The following is a 19,932-nucleotide window of genomic DNA, read 5'->3' on the forward strand; positions in this document are numbered from 1 at the left end:
CGGCCAGTGGGAGCTGCAATCAGCCGAATCTGCAGTTGTAGCAGGTAAACAAACCAGCCCGGCCCACCAGGGGGTCTTACCCTGGTGGGCTGCATGCCAAAGGTTGCCGATCCCTGATATAAAGATGGTAATAACTGTCGTTTCAGGGAAAAGAAGATGTTAGTTCAGATGGGCTTGAGCTGTTGTTATTGGTCATGTTAAAGTTTGATTCTGTTTCCTAAGAAGATAAAAGAAGATAAACACAAAAAGGGGAGAACAGCGAAGATAAAAATGCAGTTTATGTCTTTGGTGTTGACTTTCACTTGCAACCTCATTGTTCGAAAAACACAGGCATACCACCATTCCCATCAGCCACTCCAAGACCTTGCAAACTTGTACACCAGTACCAGGCGGTTAGGGCATTCCATTTAGCTACCTCTTCTTTTTGGTCACAGCCTTACACCAGTGTTGCAAAATACCGTCATGGCTGGCTAAGCCAGACTCTTATTAGATAGAAGGAAACAGGAGAGGAATAGGAGAGAGAAGAAATAAGGTGGGGAAGGAAAAGGTGACATAAGGGGTGTATGTGACAGTCTCACATCCCAGATGGTATCTGGGAGTTAGCTAGAGCCAGTGGAGGTGTTAGTATCATCTGGGTCCCACTCTCTGGCCTGATCAGGACATCCATCAAGATTAGGATGAAGAAGGTACTGGGTCCCAAGAGACAGTGGGGGGCAACAGCTATCATTGTGAAGACCGTTCCTTCCTCTTCTCTAGTCTTTCCGTCAGCTAGCATTATGGTAGCCCTATTTCCCAAAAAAGTCTCTTTTGAGGACCTCAAAAGGGGAGTGTGAGTGGACGAGCAGCCCATTCTCTCATCATTTTGTCCATCAATTAGGCCTAGTGTCTGACACACCAATTTTGGTTCACTGATTTCCAGTTCCACACTTTTCTTGTTTACCAAGCATGATCTTAACACACTCCTTGAGTTATATCAGTAGGCATTTTTGCTTGGACTAATTCAGTCTGTCTCGCTTTTGCACCTTTTCCCATCAACATTTGTTGTTACAGGTTACTGTGGGATTTTATGAACTTGCACTCACTTTTTACAGTTGAGCTCATAAATAGGGTAAATTTGTAGGCCCAGTTATCACGACAGGTGTATTCTTTTCATAAGGTACTGAAGCAGTAATTTACTTCTTTCACAGTATTTGTATTGGCTGGGTAAGGCAGACCTAGTGCCGTTAGTTTCCATGTGGGAGACCTCAGCAACTCATGTTCTCACCATGAACTAAGGGGTGTTATGCTGGTTTACTATGGAAGTCAACAAGGAGTCCGCCTGCACCTTAAAGACTAACAGCTGTCAATGAAAGTCAAGGCTCATAATGGTATGGCTGAGAAACCCCTAACTATAGTGGCTCAACCAAGTGTCATTGTGATAACACAGGTCCAATTTTAGAAGATACATCCCTCAGAAATATAATTTCACTCACTTTCCTGAATCACTCTGTCATTTGAAAGTACCTTTCCAAGACTTCTCCTGGAACCCACCATACTGCACTGGCATTCTCACCATTTAGCTAGACTTACCAAAATCTGCCTTCGCACCATCTCCTCTGGAGGATCGCTGCCTTCACACAAGCACACTAGCCTGCAAGAAACATGGCGCACTGCAAGAAAACAATGCATGCATACATAAGGATGCGTCACTTCCCCTGTTCTTTCAAGCCTTTATGAACTCCAACTCTAAAGTCAAACTATGGAGAAGCTACTTCGTCACCAACTGATGCAATCAGAAACAATAATTTTTTAGGTTTCAGAGTAGCAGCCGTGTTAGTCTGTATTCGCAAAAAGAAAAGGAGTACTTGTGGCACCTTAGAGACTAACAAATTTGTAATTTTTTAGGTAATGTAAACCCCCATTAACTTAACAACCAGAACACTGTTGTATGCTGCCTGTCCCGTATAATCAGAGTAAAATGGAATTCAGCAATAATAGCTTACAACTGATGTTTTTATAACTGCAAATCTCATAGAGCAGATCCACTGCAGACTAGAATCTCCAGCTCCACATCATACCCAAGCACCACACCAATGGGAAAGCGCCCTGGAGACTGCAGCCAGCCTGGAAACCTTACTCCACTGTAAAGTATGATGGGTAGTATATGTTTCTATCATGTGGGACCTAACCATGTTCTCATAGGCGCCAACTCCGTGGGTGCTCTGGGTCTGGAGCACCCACGGGAAAAAATTGGTGGGTGCTCTGCACCCACTGGCAGCTCCCTGCCCCGCCTCCCGCCCCAGCTCACCTCCACCTCCACTCCATCTCCTCCCCTGAGCACGTCACGTGTCTGCTTTTTCCCCTAGCTCCCAGCGCTTGCCGCCGCGAAACAGCTGTTTCGAGCGACAAGTGCTGGAAGGGAGAGGGAGGAGAGGGAACACGGTGTCCTCAGGGGAGGAGGAGGGAAAGAGGCGGGGCCGGGGCAGGGATTTGGGGAAGGGGTCCAATAGGGGCAGGGAGGGGGTGGAGTTGGGGCGGAGACTTTGGGGAAGGGTTGGAATGGGGGCTGGGTGGGGGGGTTGAGCACCCACCGGCGTGGGGAAAAGTTGGCACCTATGCATGTCCCCACTGAAGACAACAAAAGTTTTGTTATTAACTTAATTGGAATAGACTTAGACTCTCCATATTTGGGAGCAGATTCACCTAGTGTTTATCTTGGCATAAACCCTGGAGGTCTGTGGCAGCAAATAATTCTGCAAGGGACAAGGCTATAGAGAGGCGCATAGAAGTCAAAATCTTAGCTATGCCCAGAGGATCATTAGAGTACAGTGCAGCCCACAAAGCAGGGTGGAACTAGCTGGGAAGGGAACATGACCAGGGAATGGCCTGATTCAGCACCTTCTCTCTGTAGCTTCTACAAAGTTCCAGGATTTAAAGCTTGTCCTAAGCAGAAACCGCAAGGAAAGGCAACTGCGAAAACACAGCCTGCCCTTCATCAGAGTGAATCTCTCTCCATCTCTTGTGCATGGAGATTAGCTGGCACAAGAAGTGTAATTTAGGCACATGGATAAACATTTTGTAATGAATGGATAACAAACAAACAATAACAATGGACATCAATGTAAACACTATGATGCAATTCATTTATTATTGCTTGTTAAGAATCAACAGTGTGCTGCTCTGAGGAACTTAGAATTTAGCAACCACAAGCATGCAGGACCTAAATTTTTTATCTCACCTAAAAGATGGCAACAGCAACAACAGAGTCTACTAGCACAATGCTGGGGCATTGGTTCAGTACTGACTGAGGTAGGAGGTACCACTTACTAAGTCACAAACATTTCCTGCAGCACTTGGGTTCTTTTTCTGTCTAGATACTAAGGTATTTTCCTGAACCATCCAAGTACTGACCATGTGCAAAGGTGATTTACAAAAAATAATTGAACCAGTACCCTTTTTGTTTCTTTGTGACATACAAAGAAAGCCTGAAAGGTTTTCTGCTTGTTTTTTTACAGTAGAAATTCAGATCTTATCTTTGCTGGAAGACTCGAGGGTGACATGAGAATATATGATACAACATCACAAGAGACAGAAGATTAAAAGGTGCAGCAGGCAAGAGAGGAAGTGAATTTTAGCCATTGTTTAAAACTGCATTTTTTGCTTGCTTTTTTTAATACTTATTTATCAAAGATGTCTAGTGAACATTTGGAAGAAAGTCTTAGATAAAAATGCAATACCCTAATATTTCTATTATACTGCGAGTGCTCATGCATTCTGAGAACAGTATTAACCTGCTCCATAACTGTTGCTCTTTGAGATGTGTTGCACCATCCATTCCATTCTTGGAGTCTGAGTGCCCACTCAGAAACATCTGCCCTCAGCAGTGCCTGTTGGGCAGCTCAAGATCCCCTGCTGACACATGCCACTGCGTGCAGGTATAAAGGGCATAGCCACCCCTGGCCTCCCTCCGTTCCTTTTTGCCGTAACTCTGATGTAGAGGCATAGGAGGGCGGGTCATGGAATGGACATCTCAAAGAATAACTGATATAGATCAGGTTACCATTTTTTCTTCAACTGATTGCATATGTGTATTCCACTCTTAGTGACTCACAAGCCGTAGAACAGGAGGCAGGATCAGAGTATATTTCAATAAAGATAGAGAGCAACTCAACCCACTCTAGAATCGTCTCTGCAGTCTTAAAGCTATGGGAGGCAAACGTGTGGACTGAGAACCAGATTACTGTTTTTTGGTTTACAAATATCTGCCACTGGATCTTGTGCCAGAAAGGCTGCCAAAGTTGATTTTGACCTTGTCACATGAGCTGTAACTAACAGGCAGAGCAACATTTGCCAAATAACAGCACATGCATATGCAAGATGTGATCCCGGAAGAAATTCTCTGGGTGAAGAATGATTGACCTCTTACTCTGTCAGCCACTGATATGAACAGTTGGGAAAATTTTGAAAAATGTCTGGTTCTATCTGTTAAAATGCCAAGACTCTTCTGACGTCCAAGATATGCAAATACTCTTCCTCCCTGCTCATGTGTTGTTCTGGGCAGAGAACAGGCAAATAAATTGGCTAATTGATGTGGAAAGAGGAAACCACCTTTGGGAGGAACTTCAGATAAGGGCACAAGCAAACCTTGTCCCTAAAAAAGTCTGTATATGGAGATCCCGTCACATTGATGCCCGCAGTTCCTCTACTCTTCAGGCTGAGGTAGTGGCCACTAGAAAAGCCACCTTCGTTGACAGAAACAGCTGAGAGCAGTAGCCAATGATTCAAGAGAGGGACCATAAGTTGACAATACTAGGTTTAGATCCCATGGTGAAATGGAGTCTTGCACTTCAGGGTATAAATTGATTAAGCCCTTTAAAAACCATACAGACATGTTATTGGAGAAAACAGACCAATAGCCCACCTTCGGATGGAATCCTGAAATAGCAGCCAGATGTATCTTAATGGAACTAACTGCCAAACCTTGGTGTTTCAGGTATAACAAGCAGTCCTGAATATGTTGAGCTGAAGAACCAGTCAGTGATACCCCACATTGGTGAGACCAGATGGAGAAACATCTCCATTTAGAAAGGTCAGTCATTCTTGTAGAAGGCTTTCTACTATTTAGCAAGATTTCTTGAATGCCTTTTGAGCAACCCAGCTCATAGAATCATAGAATATCAGGGTTGGAAGGGACCTCAGGAGGTCATCTAGTCCAACCCCCTTCTCAAAGCAGGACCAATCCCCAACTAAATCATCCCAGCCAGGGCTTTGTCAAGCCTGACCTTAAAAACTTCTAAGGAAGGAGATTCCACCACCTCCCTAGGTAACGCATTCCAGTGTTTCACCACCCTCTTAGTGAAAAAAGTTTTTCCTAATATCCAACCTAAACCTCCCCCACTGCAACTTGAGACCGTTATTCCTCGTTCTGTCTCTGCTACCACTGAGAACAATCTAGATCCATCCTCTTTGGAACCCCCTTTCAGGTAGTTGAAAAGCTATCAAATCCCCCCTCATTCTTCTCTTCCACAGACTAAACAATCCAGTTCCCTCAGCCTTTCCTCATAAGTCATGTGTTCCAGTCCCCTAATCATTTTTGTTACCCTCCGCTGGACTCTTTCCAATTTTTCCACATCCTTCTTGCAGTGTGGGGCCCAAAACTGGACATAGTACTCCAGATGAGGCCTCACCAATGTCTAATAGAGGGGAACGATCACGTCCCTCAATCTGCTGGCAATGCTCCTACTTAGACATCCCAAAATGCCACTGGCCTTCTTGGCAACTGTTGATGCATATCCAGCATCTAGTCCACTATAACCCCTAGGTCCTTTTCTGCAGAACTGCTGCCTAGCCATTCGGTCCCTAGTCTGTAGCAGTGCATGGGATTCTTCCTTCCTAGGTGCAGGACTCTGCACTTGTCCTTGTTGAACCTTAACAGATTGCTTTTGGCCCAATCCTCTAATTTGTCTAGGGCCCTCTGTATCCTATCCCTACCCTCCAGCGTATCTACCTCTCCTCCCAGTTTAGTGTCATCTGCAAACTTGCTGAGGGTGCAATCCACGCCATCCTCCAGATCATTAATGAAGATATTGAACAAAACTGGCCCAAGGACCAACCCTTGGGGCACTCCGCTTGATACCGGCTGCCAACTAGACATGGAGCCATTGATCACTACCCGTTGAGCCTGACAATCTAGCCAGCTTTCTATCCACCTTATGGTCCATTCATCCAGCCCATACTTCTTTAACTTGCTGGCAAGAATACTGTGGGAGACCATGTCAAAAGCTTTGCTAAAGTCAAGGAACAACATGTCCACTGCTTTCCCCTCATCCACAGAACCAGTTATCTCATCATAGAAGGCAATAAGATTAGTCAGGCATGACTTGCCCGTGGTGAATCCATGCTGACTGTTCCATCACTTTCCTCTCCTCTAAGTGCTTCAGAATTCATTCCTTGAGGACCTGCTCCATGATTTTTCCAGGGACTGAGGTGAGGCTGACTGGCCTGTAGTTCCCAGGATCCTCCTCCTTCCCTTTTTAAAAGATGGGCATTACATTAGCCTTTTTCCAGTCGTCCAGGACCTCCCCCGAACGCCATGAGTTTTCAAAGATAATGGCCAATGGCTCTGCAATCACATCCACCAACTCCTTTAGCACTCTCAGATGCAGCGCATCCAGCCCCATGGACTTGTGCTCGTCCAGCTTTTCTAAATAGTCCCGAACCACTTTTTTCTTCAGAGAGGGCTGGTCACCTCCCCATGCTGTGCTTTGCTGCCTACTGTCTAGCCATGGACCATCCATGCAGGTAAGCGAAGGGATTGTAGGCTCAGGTAAAGAAGGCAATCATGATTCTGGGAGATTAGGTCCAAGCTTAGAGCAGGAGAAATTGGAGATTTCACTGACAGCACCAGTGCTGACAGGCCCATGCTGGGGCAGTAAGTTTGACTCTGGCCAGGTCCTGTCTTATTTTTAGCAATATTCTGTGAATGGTGGAAAAGCATAGAGGAGTGTGCCTGACTACATCAGCAAAAAGGCATCTGTCACGGAACCCAGGCTATGACCATATATGGACCAGAACTGCTGATACGTTCTCTTGGACTTTGTCACAAATAGGTCTACTTATGGAAAATCCCACAGCAGGAAGATGCATCTGGCCACATCTGGGCGAAGAGACCACTCATGGTGACTTGCAAATCTGCTCAGGTAGTCTGCTAGTTTGTTCTGCATGCCCAGTAGGTAAGATGCTTTTAGATCTACTGAGTTGGCAATACAGAGCCCCCAGAGTAGAGTTGCTTCTTGACAGAGTGGAAAAGAAAGGGCTCCCTCCTGTTTGTTGAGATAAAACACTGCCACCATGTTCTCCAGGACTAACAAGCTGACTCTCCTGATCTGCGACTAATACCAGGCAAGCCAATCTGACAGCATTCAGTTCCCTGATGTATAAAGCTAAGACCTCTGAGGATCACAGACCCTGCATCCGTAGAGAACTGAGGTGGGCTCCCATCCCAGGACTGAAGCATCTGTCACTAGTGTGAAAGTTGGTTGTGAGTGAGTAAATGGAATGCCTACACATACATTGGCTGGAGCTGTCCACCAACCTGGGGACATGACGACATGGGAGTGCACTCTTACCCCAGAGTCCAGTTGATGGCAGCTTGGCAAGTAGACTGATGCCAGCCAGTCCTTTAGAGTTCTGAGTTGGTCTGACCTATTGAACCACATAGATGCAAGATGCCACGTGAGTCAGACACCTCAAACAATTTTGTGCCGTTGTGATGGGGTGAGCTTTCAAACCTATGATCAATTGACCAAACTGCCTGGAACCTGCCGTCCAGAAAAAAGGCCTTGGCTTGAGTTGAGTCTAGTACAGACTCTATAAACTCTATCCTGTGGACCAGGGAGAGGAGAGATTTTTCTGTCTCACAGAGCATTGAATGTTGATTGGATTAGAGGGACACTGCTCTGCCTTTGCTGTTTGGACCAGCCCTTAACAAGCCAGTCATCTAGGAAGAGGTAAACCTGCACTTCTGATCTTCAAAGGAATGCAGGTACTACTGTTGTGACCTTTGTAAAGACCCTGAAAGCTGCTGGCAGGCCAAAACGTAGTACATTAAACTGGTAATTATTTTATCAGAAAACCGAGGTACTTCCTGTGAGCTTAATTCATTGCCACATGGAAGTAGGCATCTTTAAAGTTAAGGGCAGCATCCTGGGAAGGGATAACAGAAGCTAGGGTGTCAATACAAAAATTTATTCTTTTAAAGAATTTGATGAGTTGACACACATCTAAAATTAGTCATAGACTCCCCACCTTACCTGCCATCCTTATGCCCTTGGAATTAGGAAATATTCCTTCTGAGATCACATGGAACCTCCTCTATGGCTACCAAAGGAGTGACTGAACTTCCTGGACAAGGAGTTTCTCATGAGAATGGTCCCAGAAGAGGGAAGGGAGTTGCGGTGGGACAGACGAGTAGAAGCAAACTGGAGAATATGTCCCCTTCTACCTGCTCCAGACCGTCTGATCCAAAGTAATCCTAGACCAAGCACTGTGGGAGAGGGACAGACAGTTTGCGAAGGTGAGGGGGTTCAGGACTGAAGACACAGAGACTGATAGGCTGACCCTGACTGACCCATCAAAATGGCTGTTTTGCAGTTCCAGGCCCAGAGCCAGAGCTTAAGCAGCAGGAGGGGGAGGCTTATGCCCATAACATCTTAACCTCTTTTTCATAGGTTTCCCCAAAGAGGAAGAGCAGAAAATAGGTGCAGCTGCTGTGGCCGATACTGCTTCCTGGCCAGAGCAGACATGTACAGACCTATGGACTTCAGGGTGGCTTTAAGGTCCTTATGTCCATGGAGCTTGCTGTCCATCAGGTCCGAGAATAGAGAAGGACCCTTGAATGGCAAGTGCCGGATAGTGCTCTGTACTTCAGAGGGAAGACCAGAAGACTGTAGCCAGGATGATCTATGCATGGCCACTGCCAAAGCCATGGTTTTAGATGCTGAATCTAGTCCTGCCTACAGTGATGTCCTCATGACTAGTCTGCCCTTACTGACTAGGGAAGAGAACTCCTGTCTAGTGTTCTCCAGAAGCAGTTCTCTGAACTTTTCCATGGAGCCCTATAAATTAAAAATCGTACCGCCCCAGCAGCGCCTGTTGGTTAGCAACATGGCAGCTGCAAACCCGTTGAATACATCTTTTTGCCTAATAAGTCCATCTTTTTAGCATTCTTAGATTTGGAGTGGCAGCCTAGTTCCCTTAATGCTCTCCTCTCTCATTAGCTGCTGTCAGGACTAATAAGTCCAGTATAGGGTACTCAAAACTTTGGAAGGGCACTTAATATTTTCCCTTCTGCCCTTTCTGCGGTGGGAGGCAGTGAAGATGGAGTCTGCCATAGAGCCTTTACAGTGTCTAGTATTGCATCATTAATAGACAGAGCTAGCCTGGAGGGACCCACCAATGATAAAGCATCAACCAGGATGATGTGAAGATTCACTGACCTCTGACCTGTAAACTAAAATCGACATCCATTCTCTTTAGCAACTCCTGATAAACTTTAAAATACTTCAGAAGGAGGTGAAGTTTTGCCAGATAGTATGGCCTCATCATCTGGAGAGGAGGTAGAATCTCCTCCTCTGGCGATTGTTCTGGCTCTGAAACCTCCTCTTGATCCCCGATACAGACTCTGGGGATGGAGCCATTTGGTGCATAGAGTCAGTCCTTCTAGACATGGACTGAATATGCAAGATGTGGAGATGATCTGGACATCAGGGGAAAATCCCAAGTGTTCAAAATGGCCACTGTCCTGGCCACATTCCCCTGGGAGGTGCCATTGAAGAGTCAAAGTGGTAAATGGGAAGAGAGGATCTGTGTGGAGACCATTGGTTCCTGCTTCAGGTTGAGATACATACGACCCCTACCTTCGACTCCAACAAGGAAGATTCTCTTCCTTTAACTACGGTGGAGCTGATCCAACTGGTGCCTGGAACAGTACCAGGAGACAGACAATGGGCAGAGTGAAGCCGTCATAGCAGGCTTTCCCTTGGATGGTACCCAAGGTGGACATCACTAGCAACAGTGAAAGACAGACTCTGCAAGGATGGAGATGCCAGCAGTGAAAGACAAGGCAGGTTTCTTGCCACCACAAATGCCTCTAAAGTAGTCAGCACTGAGCTGATCTCTTGTTGCAGTGCCAAAGAAGTTGACATTGCCTCTTCCAACAGCAGGCTCAACGATGCCCTTTGCAGCACTGAGGCCAATTGTGACGATTTAAGCAGATTTGGAGGAAGCGTGCTTAGATCTCAGGTGCACTCTACTCGGACTCCTTCTCAAATTCTTAGGCAGCCTAAGCTGGTGGAGATCTTCTCTTGGCAGATGCCTGTCTGGAAGCCTTGTACTTTTTCCTCAGTACAGGTGAGGGAGAATACCACCAGGATTCTGCTAATGCTGGAAGTGAGCTTCTTACTAAAGCCGCAGCACTCCAGCACCAAGTCAGACCAGCACAACTCCGACAGTAGCTTGAGGCGCCACCCCATCAGCAAGAATTTCAGCCTAGCCTCTTTATGCTAGGCTTGAACTCCCTGCAAATCTGGAACCGGTAGTTCATGTGTGTCTCTCCCAAGCACTTCAGGCAGCTATTGTGTGGGTTGCTCACTGGCACAGGCCTGAAGGAAGAAGCACACACCCTGGAAACCTAGTAATCAGGGCATACTGTACCTCCATACTAGAAACAGAAAAACCACAAATGGGGAAACAAGTCAAAAAAAAAAAAGCCATTTTCCCCCCAAACAAAATTTAAATTTACTACTATCCAAACAACACTTAAAACTAGACTATCTATATATACACAGACACTATGGTACAAAAAGGCTAAGAGAAGAATTGTTTTGATATAGAATAGAGTTCCAATGACCTTTGTGGGCAGTAAGGAGGAACTGAGTGAGGCCAGAGGCAGCTCTGCCCTTTATACATACACACAGCAGCGCACATCAGCAGGGGGAGTTGAGCTGCCCAATGGGTATTGCTGTAGCAAAAAAGTTTCTGAAGGCCATGTGCTGAGCACACAAACACCCAAAATGAATACATTTGGGCAATCATTCAAAGAAACACCAAAATATCCTCTGGCAAAACCAAGAAGACAAGATTGACGTTCTTTATATTTCAAAAGTTAAAAGCTAACAGAACAAAATCTTTCATTTCTTCTTCATATATCAAAAGTAAAAAAGAACACAACCCCAATTTTTTTAGATATCCTTTGCACGTCACCTTTAACTATGATATGAGAGCTGATGAGATTGTGCCCTAGAAACTAGTAAGCCTCCCTCCTTCTCCTTTGCCTAATATCATCTCTCCTGCATTATATATATAATTTAGACTGTGAGCCCCTTACAGCAAAAACTATGGACCAGATATTGGGTGTTCTGCAAATTTTGCAGAGAGAGCAGGTCAAGGTGCAGATACAAAGGTGGCTTTAAAGCTCACTTTTGCACTCCACCAATCATGATGCTCCCTTGTGCAGGCCATTTGCCTTGCACCAGGTTAGATCAACCTTAGGTCTGCAGAATCCTTACGGATTGTCTACACACAGTTGTCTACACACAGTTTTGTAACAATTTAACTAAACTGGTTGATTAGAGATACAATGTGGGTGAGGTAATATCTTTTATTAAACCAAATTCTGTTGGTGAAAGATACAAGCATTTGAGTGCACAGAGCTCATGAGGTCTATACATCTTCTATCAGTGCAGCCCCGCACAGCCCAGACACCTATATCAGTTCAGTTTATTTCCAAAAATGTATGGCTGAAAACATAGCCAAGGATTAGTGAGCACAGAGGAGTCCAGACATAGCTCCTTTCCTCTGGTCATAACCCTTTTCACTGCTACAAGCAGCAGGAAAGGGGAGCAAAATCACAGCTCCTACACGGACTGTGTCACCAGAGGATCATCCTTGCACTGCAGTGATCCTTCCTTAGTTGGTTACACAAAGCAGCTGCAAAGTACTCTCTACCTTCATTTATCTGCAAAGACACACACAACCCTATGGCACTACATACAAATGTTAAATAAAATAATGGTACCATAAGAGCTTTTCTTTCATAATATAAAAGAACTTTAATCTAGGACACAAAACACATACCTACCTTTAGCTTTTGCTCATCATTGATGACTGCATCTACTCGGTAGTCACAGCCCAATTCCATAAGCTTATTGCACTTTCTTCAATCTAGGAGGATAGAAAAAATTTCATTAGAAATTGCCTTTTTGTCTTGATTTGGGTCCTATTTGAACTCTTGATGTACAGAACCATATATAGGTAATATCTATATGTCTGTGTAATCAAAGAATGACATGACTTGCAATTGAAAAGATAAGGAGGACTTGTGGCACCTTAGAGACTACAAATTTATTGAGCATAAGCTTTCATGAGCTACAGCTCACTTTATCAGTGCATGTAGCTCATGAAAGCTTATGCTCAAATAAATTTGTTAGTCTCTAAGGTGCCACAAGTTCTCCTTTCTTTTGTGGATACAGACTAACTCGGCTGCTACTCTGAAAATTGAAAAGATCTAATTAGACTGATGGCAATAGCACCCATCAACACATACTGACATCGGCCATCAGTGGTCTTCAGCCATAATTTGAATTGTGCACAGTAGGGAATTTTGTATGTGAAATGCAAGATTCAGAAACATTAAACTTTAAATCCTTTGTTTTGTGTCATTAAAGCATCTTCCTGAACAGATGCCCTTCATCTATCATTTTACTCAATTGTCCTTACACTCATTTACAACAAGCCCATTCCTGAACTTGTCAACATTTGATCCCGTTTACTCCATCTGTCTGGAATGAAATGATCTCACACACACAAACCTTGTGCAATAGCATATCCATTGCCATTAAGATGCAACTGACTTATTAATGTCTTTCAAAGTCTAATAAGGATATTCAAAACGTTCAAAGTTCCCAACTGATGTTGAAAAATTGGAACAGGTTCAGAAAAAAGCTATAAGAATGGCTTCAGGTCTAAAAATCCTCTCACGGTGACAGACTTAAGTAGCTCAATCTACTTAGTTGATCAAAAAGAAAGTTAAGAGGTGACTTGATTATGGTGAATAAATTCTGACACAGGGAGAAGACCTTTCGGACAGTAGGGGCTCTTTATTCTAGCAAAAGATCCAACAGCTGGAAGTTGAACCTATACAAATTCAGACTGGAAATATGGCACATATTTTAAGTGAGGGTAATTAGCCATTGGAACAACATACCAAGGACATGATATATTTTCTATCACTTGATGTCTTTAAAATCAAGAGTGATGTCTTTCTAAAAGATATACTCTCTAGCTCAACCAGAAGTTATGGCTTGATTCAGAATCACAGGATGCAATTTGTTGTGCAGGAGGTCAGAGTAAATGGTCAGAATGGTTCCTTCTAGCCTTAAAAGTTATGCATCTATGAATCAATACAACATCAATAGCTGGAAATATTGGTTTCACATCAAATTTATGAAGTAAATGTTTAATTAACAATAGGTTGCTCTCATAAGAGTGAGTCCAAACTGAAAAGGCAAAAGTAGCATTTTCAGAGGGGGAACAGGGCTGAGGCGGGAAACAGTCAAGACCCTTGCACTTCCCCTTATGTATATACTACTGATCTAAGGTGCTGAACCTCCAAAAGATTCCACTGTGACAGGCTGCAGTTGTTACGCGCTCAGGACTTTCGTAATATCTCATTCACATGTACAACAATGTTCCTTGTAAGCTGCACACAGGCACAGCCATGCCTGTATACACAGAGCACTCGCCAGAATACCACCCAAATACAAGCCAGAAAATATAAGTGGATGGGGCGGCGTTGCATCATTATGCTGGGCAGGGTTTGTGTCAGGATGCCATGATGCTGGGCAGGATTTGTGTCAAAAAACATCCACGGAGGGGGGGGAGCATAGTTAAAAAAAAAAAAAAAGCAGAAGCAGTCACAAGACAAGCAGAAAACCTGCGGGATGTGACTGCATAAAAATGCCAACCCAACTGCCCCAAAACAAGCAAAAAGTCACTTATTTAAATGGACTTGGTACCATATATTGAGCATGCATGATTCTGACAAGCTCAGTCGTATCTGCTGAAGCTAGCCTTACTCTGCCCTCACTCGGAACCACATTTGTGCTCTCTGCTGTTCACTCAGGCTAAAAAGGTGCAGAGGGGGGAAAATCGGCAGGGAAGGCTAGGCCAAACTCACATATTTTTATGAAACCCTATTGTAGTAGGCCCTGTCATTACATTTTTAAAGTCCTCAAAACACATTTACATAATCCATACTTTAAACACCCTTGAAATACTCATTTACACAATAGACTAATCTCTTTAAAAAGCAATTACAATCCATTGTGTCTACCCTCATACAGTTCTGTAAGGGATTTGTCTCTATTATTTAATACACACAAAAAAAGCATAAGCTTGCCCAAGAACAAAAAACTGCTCAGTGCAGTTTGAAGCCCCCTCAGTATGAAGAAAATTTAGAAGGAATGTTATATGTCAGTAATGTTAGAACTAAATATATGGCATTCTCTTTCCAAATGAAAGGAAATTAATCTTGTCTGAAGAGCTGCTGGAACCCTACCATACTATATAATAAACATCTCCTGCCAGTTGCTAATATGGGCCCCTGGATTTTTTTAGAGAACATTTAAGAAGTTATTACTTTAATTGCCTCATGTTTTATATTAATGTGTCAGAAATATCTCGACTTTCTTCAAATGTGCTGAAGGAGATATAAAAAAAGAAATGTTATACTATATGCTCCATACTTTTATAAAAATGTGAATAGAACATATTCTAAGGAAGTGTCAGAACCAGGTCTACTCATTATCTGCACTGGCCAATAGGCATTCAAGTTATGTTACACAGCCAACACAGAGCTGTTCACCTTTACCTTGGCCACAAGATTAGATTGTTTTTAAATACCCAGTGTTCTCAGCAATTATTTCCGGCCTTCTACCTGAACCTCCTGAATCTCATTCCCAGCCTCGTTATCCACACATTCTATCTCATTGAACAGTTTGTCAATGATCTCAGGTACATTTGATGAGGTGTCTTTTTTCACCAGCTCTTGAATTAGCACTGAAAGAAAGACAAACAAAAGACAGCAATGCAGTGAACTTCACACAAAGATTAAGAGCAACTCATCATTTTTGAATGTCTGAACAAGAGAAAACAATCAGTTTACATTTTTTCCATATCCTTCTGTCTACTAAATAAACACAAAGCAAAGGCAGAGCCTGAGGGAAGATAAATAAAACAGCTCATAAGAAATAATTCTGAAACCTAAAGGAAGTTTTTACATAGATACTAAGGTCAGAAGGGACCTTTCTGATCATCTAGTCTGACCTCCTGCAAAATGCAGGCCATAGAATCTCACCCACCCACTCCTACGAAAAACCTCACCTATGTCTGAGCTACTGAAGTTCTCAAATCGTGATTTAAAGACTTCAAGGAGCAGAGAATCCTCCCTCAAGTGACCCATGCCCCATGCTACAGAGGAAGGCGAAAAACCTCCAGGGCCTCTTCAAATCTGCCCTGGAGGAAAATTCCTTCCTGACCCCAAATACGGCGATCAGCTAAACCCTGAGCATATGGCAAGATTCACCAGCCAGATACTACAGAAAATTCTTTCCTGGGTAACTCAGATCCCACCCATCTAATATTTCATCACAGGCCATTAGACCTATTTACCATGAATATTTAAAGATCAATTAATTACCAAAATCACATTATCCCATCATACCATCTCCTCCATAAACTTATCGAGTTTAATCTTAAAGCCAGATAGATCTTTTGCTCCCACTGCTTCCCTTGGAAGGCTATTCCAAAACTTCACTCCTCTGATGGCTAGAAACCTTTGTCTAATTTCAAGTCTAAACTTCCTGGTGGCCAGTTTATATCCATTTGTTCTTGTGTCCACATTGGTGCTGAGCTTAAATAATTCCTCTCCCTCTCCTGTATTTATCCCTCTGATATATTTATAGAGAGCAATCATATCTCCCCTCAACCTTCTTTTAGTTAGGCTAAACAAGCCAAGCTCCTTGAGTCTCCTTTCATAAGACAAGTTTTCCATTCCTCGGATCATCCTAGTAGCCCTTCTCTGTACCTGTTCCAGTTTGAATTCATCCTTTTTAAACATGGGAGACAAGAACTCCACACAGTATTCCAGGTGAGGTCTCACCAGAGTATAACGGTACTAAAACCTCCTTATCCCTACTGGAAAAACTTCTCCTGATGCTTCCCAAGACCGCATTAGCTTTTTTCACAGCCATATAACATTGGCAGCTCATAGTCATCCTATGATCAACCAATAACTCCAAGGTCCTTCTCCTCCTCCATTACTTCTAATTGATGTGTCCCAACTTATAACTAAACTTCTTGTTATTAATCCTAAATGCTAAGCAATGAGGCTAAATTCTGGTGAGCTGCACCAATTAAATTTGTTGACTTACATGGAGTTCAATCCAGGCACGAGAGCAATTTTGCTCAACATTTAATTTGCTAATAAAAATATCTCTTCCTGACAGTGTCTTTTGTTTCCATTCTAAACGACTTTTACCCTTTGGCACTCTCTAACAGTACAATGTTGCACGAAACCTACATTCAGTAACTTTACTGTGAGTGAGTTAAAGCCAGTGCTTTTATTAAGAAGGCTGAAAGGAATGTCACAATTCTGATAATAGACTGAACCTAGAATCCTGAAACTCCCTTACAATCTGTTATGAAGCATATGATTTTTAAAACAAATAAATAAATAAAACTGCTATTCTGGGTCTCTAAATTCCTCCCCTCGTTTAAAAGGAAAACTGACAAACTCAATTACCTGCTGTATTAACCAGTCACTGAATATAGACAGAATTAGATCACTTTACTGAGTTTCCAATCAATGGAAGGCTCTCACACCCTTTCAATATGTGGTGTTCATCATAATGTAAAAACTTCTCCACGTACAGGTTTGTGAAACAAAATCTCTCAATGTCTCCCTTGTCTCTAGTTCTGTAATTATTCAAGTGTTATTTTATCCACTAACCAGTGCTTTTCGAGCACTGATTAGCTCAGCACAGTACAAGGAAAATAAGATACCTCTGCCTTGCTGAGAACAACCTTCAGTCAGATGCAGGGCAGGAACATTTTTTATTCACTACAGATATTTCTTTTTACCCAACTAAATACCAAGGGTCAGATAATAAATTTAACCTATAAAGTCACCAAAAAGAACTTCTGGAAAAAGCAAAACATGTTTTGTTGAAATGTCCTAACTGAAAGGGGAGGGTTTCTTCAGCACCACGCAAGGCCATTTTGTGGGATTTCACAAAAAGCTGACTATATATATTTATTACATTTTTTCTAATAAAAATCCATCCTGTCTCCAAAATTTCTTTGACTTTGAAAAATTAGCACATCAAGCCTAATCACAAATTCTTTGTTTGCAAGCTTTGTAATGTGATTTGTTTTTCTTGGGCTGAAGATAGTCATCAAGTGGCTATTATGGACTGCAAATTGGACACCATGATTGATATTTCCTTCCCTGTTTCTCCTCTGTACTTGTGTGCTCACTTTACTGGGCATGGAGCTAGACAAAACCTTTACCGCCCACACTAAACTAATCTCTAGCATTTATTCAGGGCCAGAAATGTTATTCTCCCTAGCTGCCTAAGAACACCGTCCTTCCAAAGTGCATCTAGCTCTTACTAATCAAGCGTTCCCTGACATTCAGGCTCCAAGACAAGCATATCATCAGGAAGAGTCAGATTTTCCTGATTATAATTAGAAAAACCTGGGAATGAGGCTTTTATTCCCTGTGGCCTCTCTCATGATACACAAAATATGCATGTGTAGCACTGAATTATTTACACAATTATGGACTAAAAGTTTAGTTTTTCAAAGATTATTGATTTGTACCTTTAATTTCCAGTAAGTGAGATTCCCCCTTCATTTCTAAAGCGTTGAATCAAGTCCTTTAACATACACAAACAAAATTATTTTAAAGCCATATATTCAATTTTCTACTACACAGGCCTACACCTCTCAACTATTCCTTACTATAAGCCTGATCTCACTCCCACTGAAGTCAAGGGTATTTTACCATTGACTTCAATAGAAGCAGCATCCCTATAGACCCATTTTTACCATTGTCCAAACATCTACTTGCTATTTCCTCACTTCCATTACCACAAGTGATTTACTGCAAAAATTCTAATTCAGGAACTAAGTTACGGAATTTGTGATTTATGTTAAATGCCCTGCCACATTTCTGATTGGCTATTTTGACTCTCCCATTTTTAATTCTTGTCTCATATCTTACTCCTGGGGGAATTCTGTGCCACTGTACATGCGTAATTAATGAGCCACCCATATTTTTAATTTTTTGCACAGAAAAAAGCTTCTGCCGGAAAGTTGCTGCAGTTCTGCTTTTTACCCACCAGAAGGTTCTATGGCACCAGAACAGAGCATCAGCTCCCAACCAGCTAGGGAAGAGAAAGAGCCTGCCTTCTTCACAATGCCTGTCAGGCCAGGTCAAGATACTGCAGAATATAGGGAGACAAACAGCATCGGCCTACCGGGGGAGGGTGTCTAAACAGGGGCTCATAAGGGCTAGTGTGGGAGGACAGCCTGGGGCAGGGGCTGAGTGGGAGTGGAGGTGCAGGGCCACACGGGGGGAGGGGGTTCAGGGACACATGGGGATGGGGGGGAGTTGGTGTCTGAGAGGGGCTGGAAGGACACATGGACAGGTGGTGCAAGGACACATGGGTGTGCAGGGACAGATGTGCCTGACTTAATAGGAGAGGATAGGGGTCAGCCAGGATCTGCATGGGGGAAGCTCCCTAACAATCCCTCCCAGCCCCACCACCAAATCTTCCATACTTTTCCCACCCATACCCAACAGCCCTACAAGTTCACACCCAGGCTCCTTCCCAGCAATTAATTCTCTCTCAGCTCCTTTGTTACTCCTGACTCCCCCAAACCTTTGCACTGCTGCTGAATGGTGCGGGAAATATGGCTCTATATTGTAGTTTAAAAGATTTATTTATTCAGAGTTCTGGGTTAATATGCCTAGTAAAGAATCCATTTGTCAAAAAACATTTCCTGAATCTTCTTTGTTGTTTGTATTGTTACAGACATACTTGCTGACAGGTACTTTGAAATTAATTACCAAAATAATTGAACTGATGTGATTATATTGTGTTATTTTGACAAATAAAATATGCAGAATTTGAAAATATTGTGTTCACAATTTTTTGCTGTTGTTGTTGCAGAACTTTTAATTTTTTGGCACAGAATTCCCCCCCAGGAGTAATATCTGGGACTCACCAGATTGACAGGTATGCACAGACCACAGATGAAATATTACACAAGTAATCAAAGCTCTATGTAGTTCTTGCATTTAGAGGGACACTTAAGTAGCTTAGGGACCGTTGTGCACTTTTTCTTTAAAACAGGAGCCAAAGGGAATCTGGAGAAGGGTCTAGCCAGCAGCTCTTCAGCCAGGCCAGGGAACAACAGGGTGGTAGGGATCACATTAATGCATTTATTGTACCACAGTGCTTGTCCCAGCCCAGGGGGAAGGTGACTGTCCTGGCACACAGCTGGGCTGACCATGGACAGACACACTCCCCCCTGCCATCAGCATGTCTGACACACAACACCAAGGGAAGACAAAAAGCATCCTGGGAAGACACCCTGGCACTTCTCCTGGCCTCTCCCCCCACCCAGCTCTGTCCCTTGAAACTCTGCCAGGGGCACGATGCCTCTCCTGTTGTCCCCAGCCCCCCCACACCCAGCCTGGATGTGTGGTGCTTCTCGGGGCCGCCCCTCGCTCTACCCGCCCCAGCCCAGGGGCACGGCCCTTCTCGGGGCCGCCCCTCGCTCCACCCGCCCCAGCCCAGGGGCACGGCTCTTCTCGGGGCCGCCCCT

At 43.6% G+C, this 19,932-nt stretch overlaps 1 protein-coding gene across 1 annotated transcript in view; it reads right to left on the reverse strand.

Annotated features, from left to right (window-relative positions):
* TEX11 (testis expressed 11) overlaps positions 1-19,139 on the reverse strand; it is a 129,902-nt gene extending 110,763 nt beyond the window's left edge. Inside the window, 5 exon segments of the mRNA XM_043492957.1 lie at positions 1,570-1,649; positions 12,109-12,159; positions 12,162-12,201; positions 14,975-15,096; positions 17,920-19,139. Of these exon segments, the coding sequence (XP_043348892.1) occupies positions 1,570-1,649; positions 12,109-12,159; positions 12,162-12,201; positions 14,975-15,096; positions 17,920-17,953 (327 nt within the window). The 5' untranslated portion in view covers positions 17,954-19,139.
* Between the last annotated feature and the right edge of the window lie 793 nt (positions 19,140-19,932).

Source organism: Dermochelys coriacea, chromosome 9, assembly GCF_009764565.3.
Source record: "Dermochelys coriacea isolate rDerCor1 chromosome 9, rDerCor1.pri.v4, whole genome shotgun sequence".
NCBI classification, from domain to species: domain Eukaryota; kingdom Metazoa; phylum Chordata; order Testudines; family Dermochelyidae; genus Dermochelys; species Dermochelys coriacea.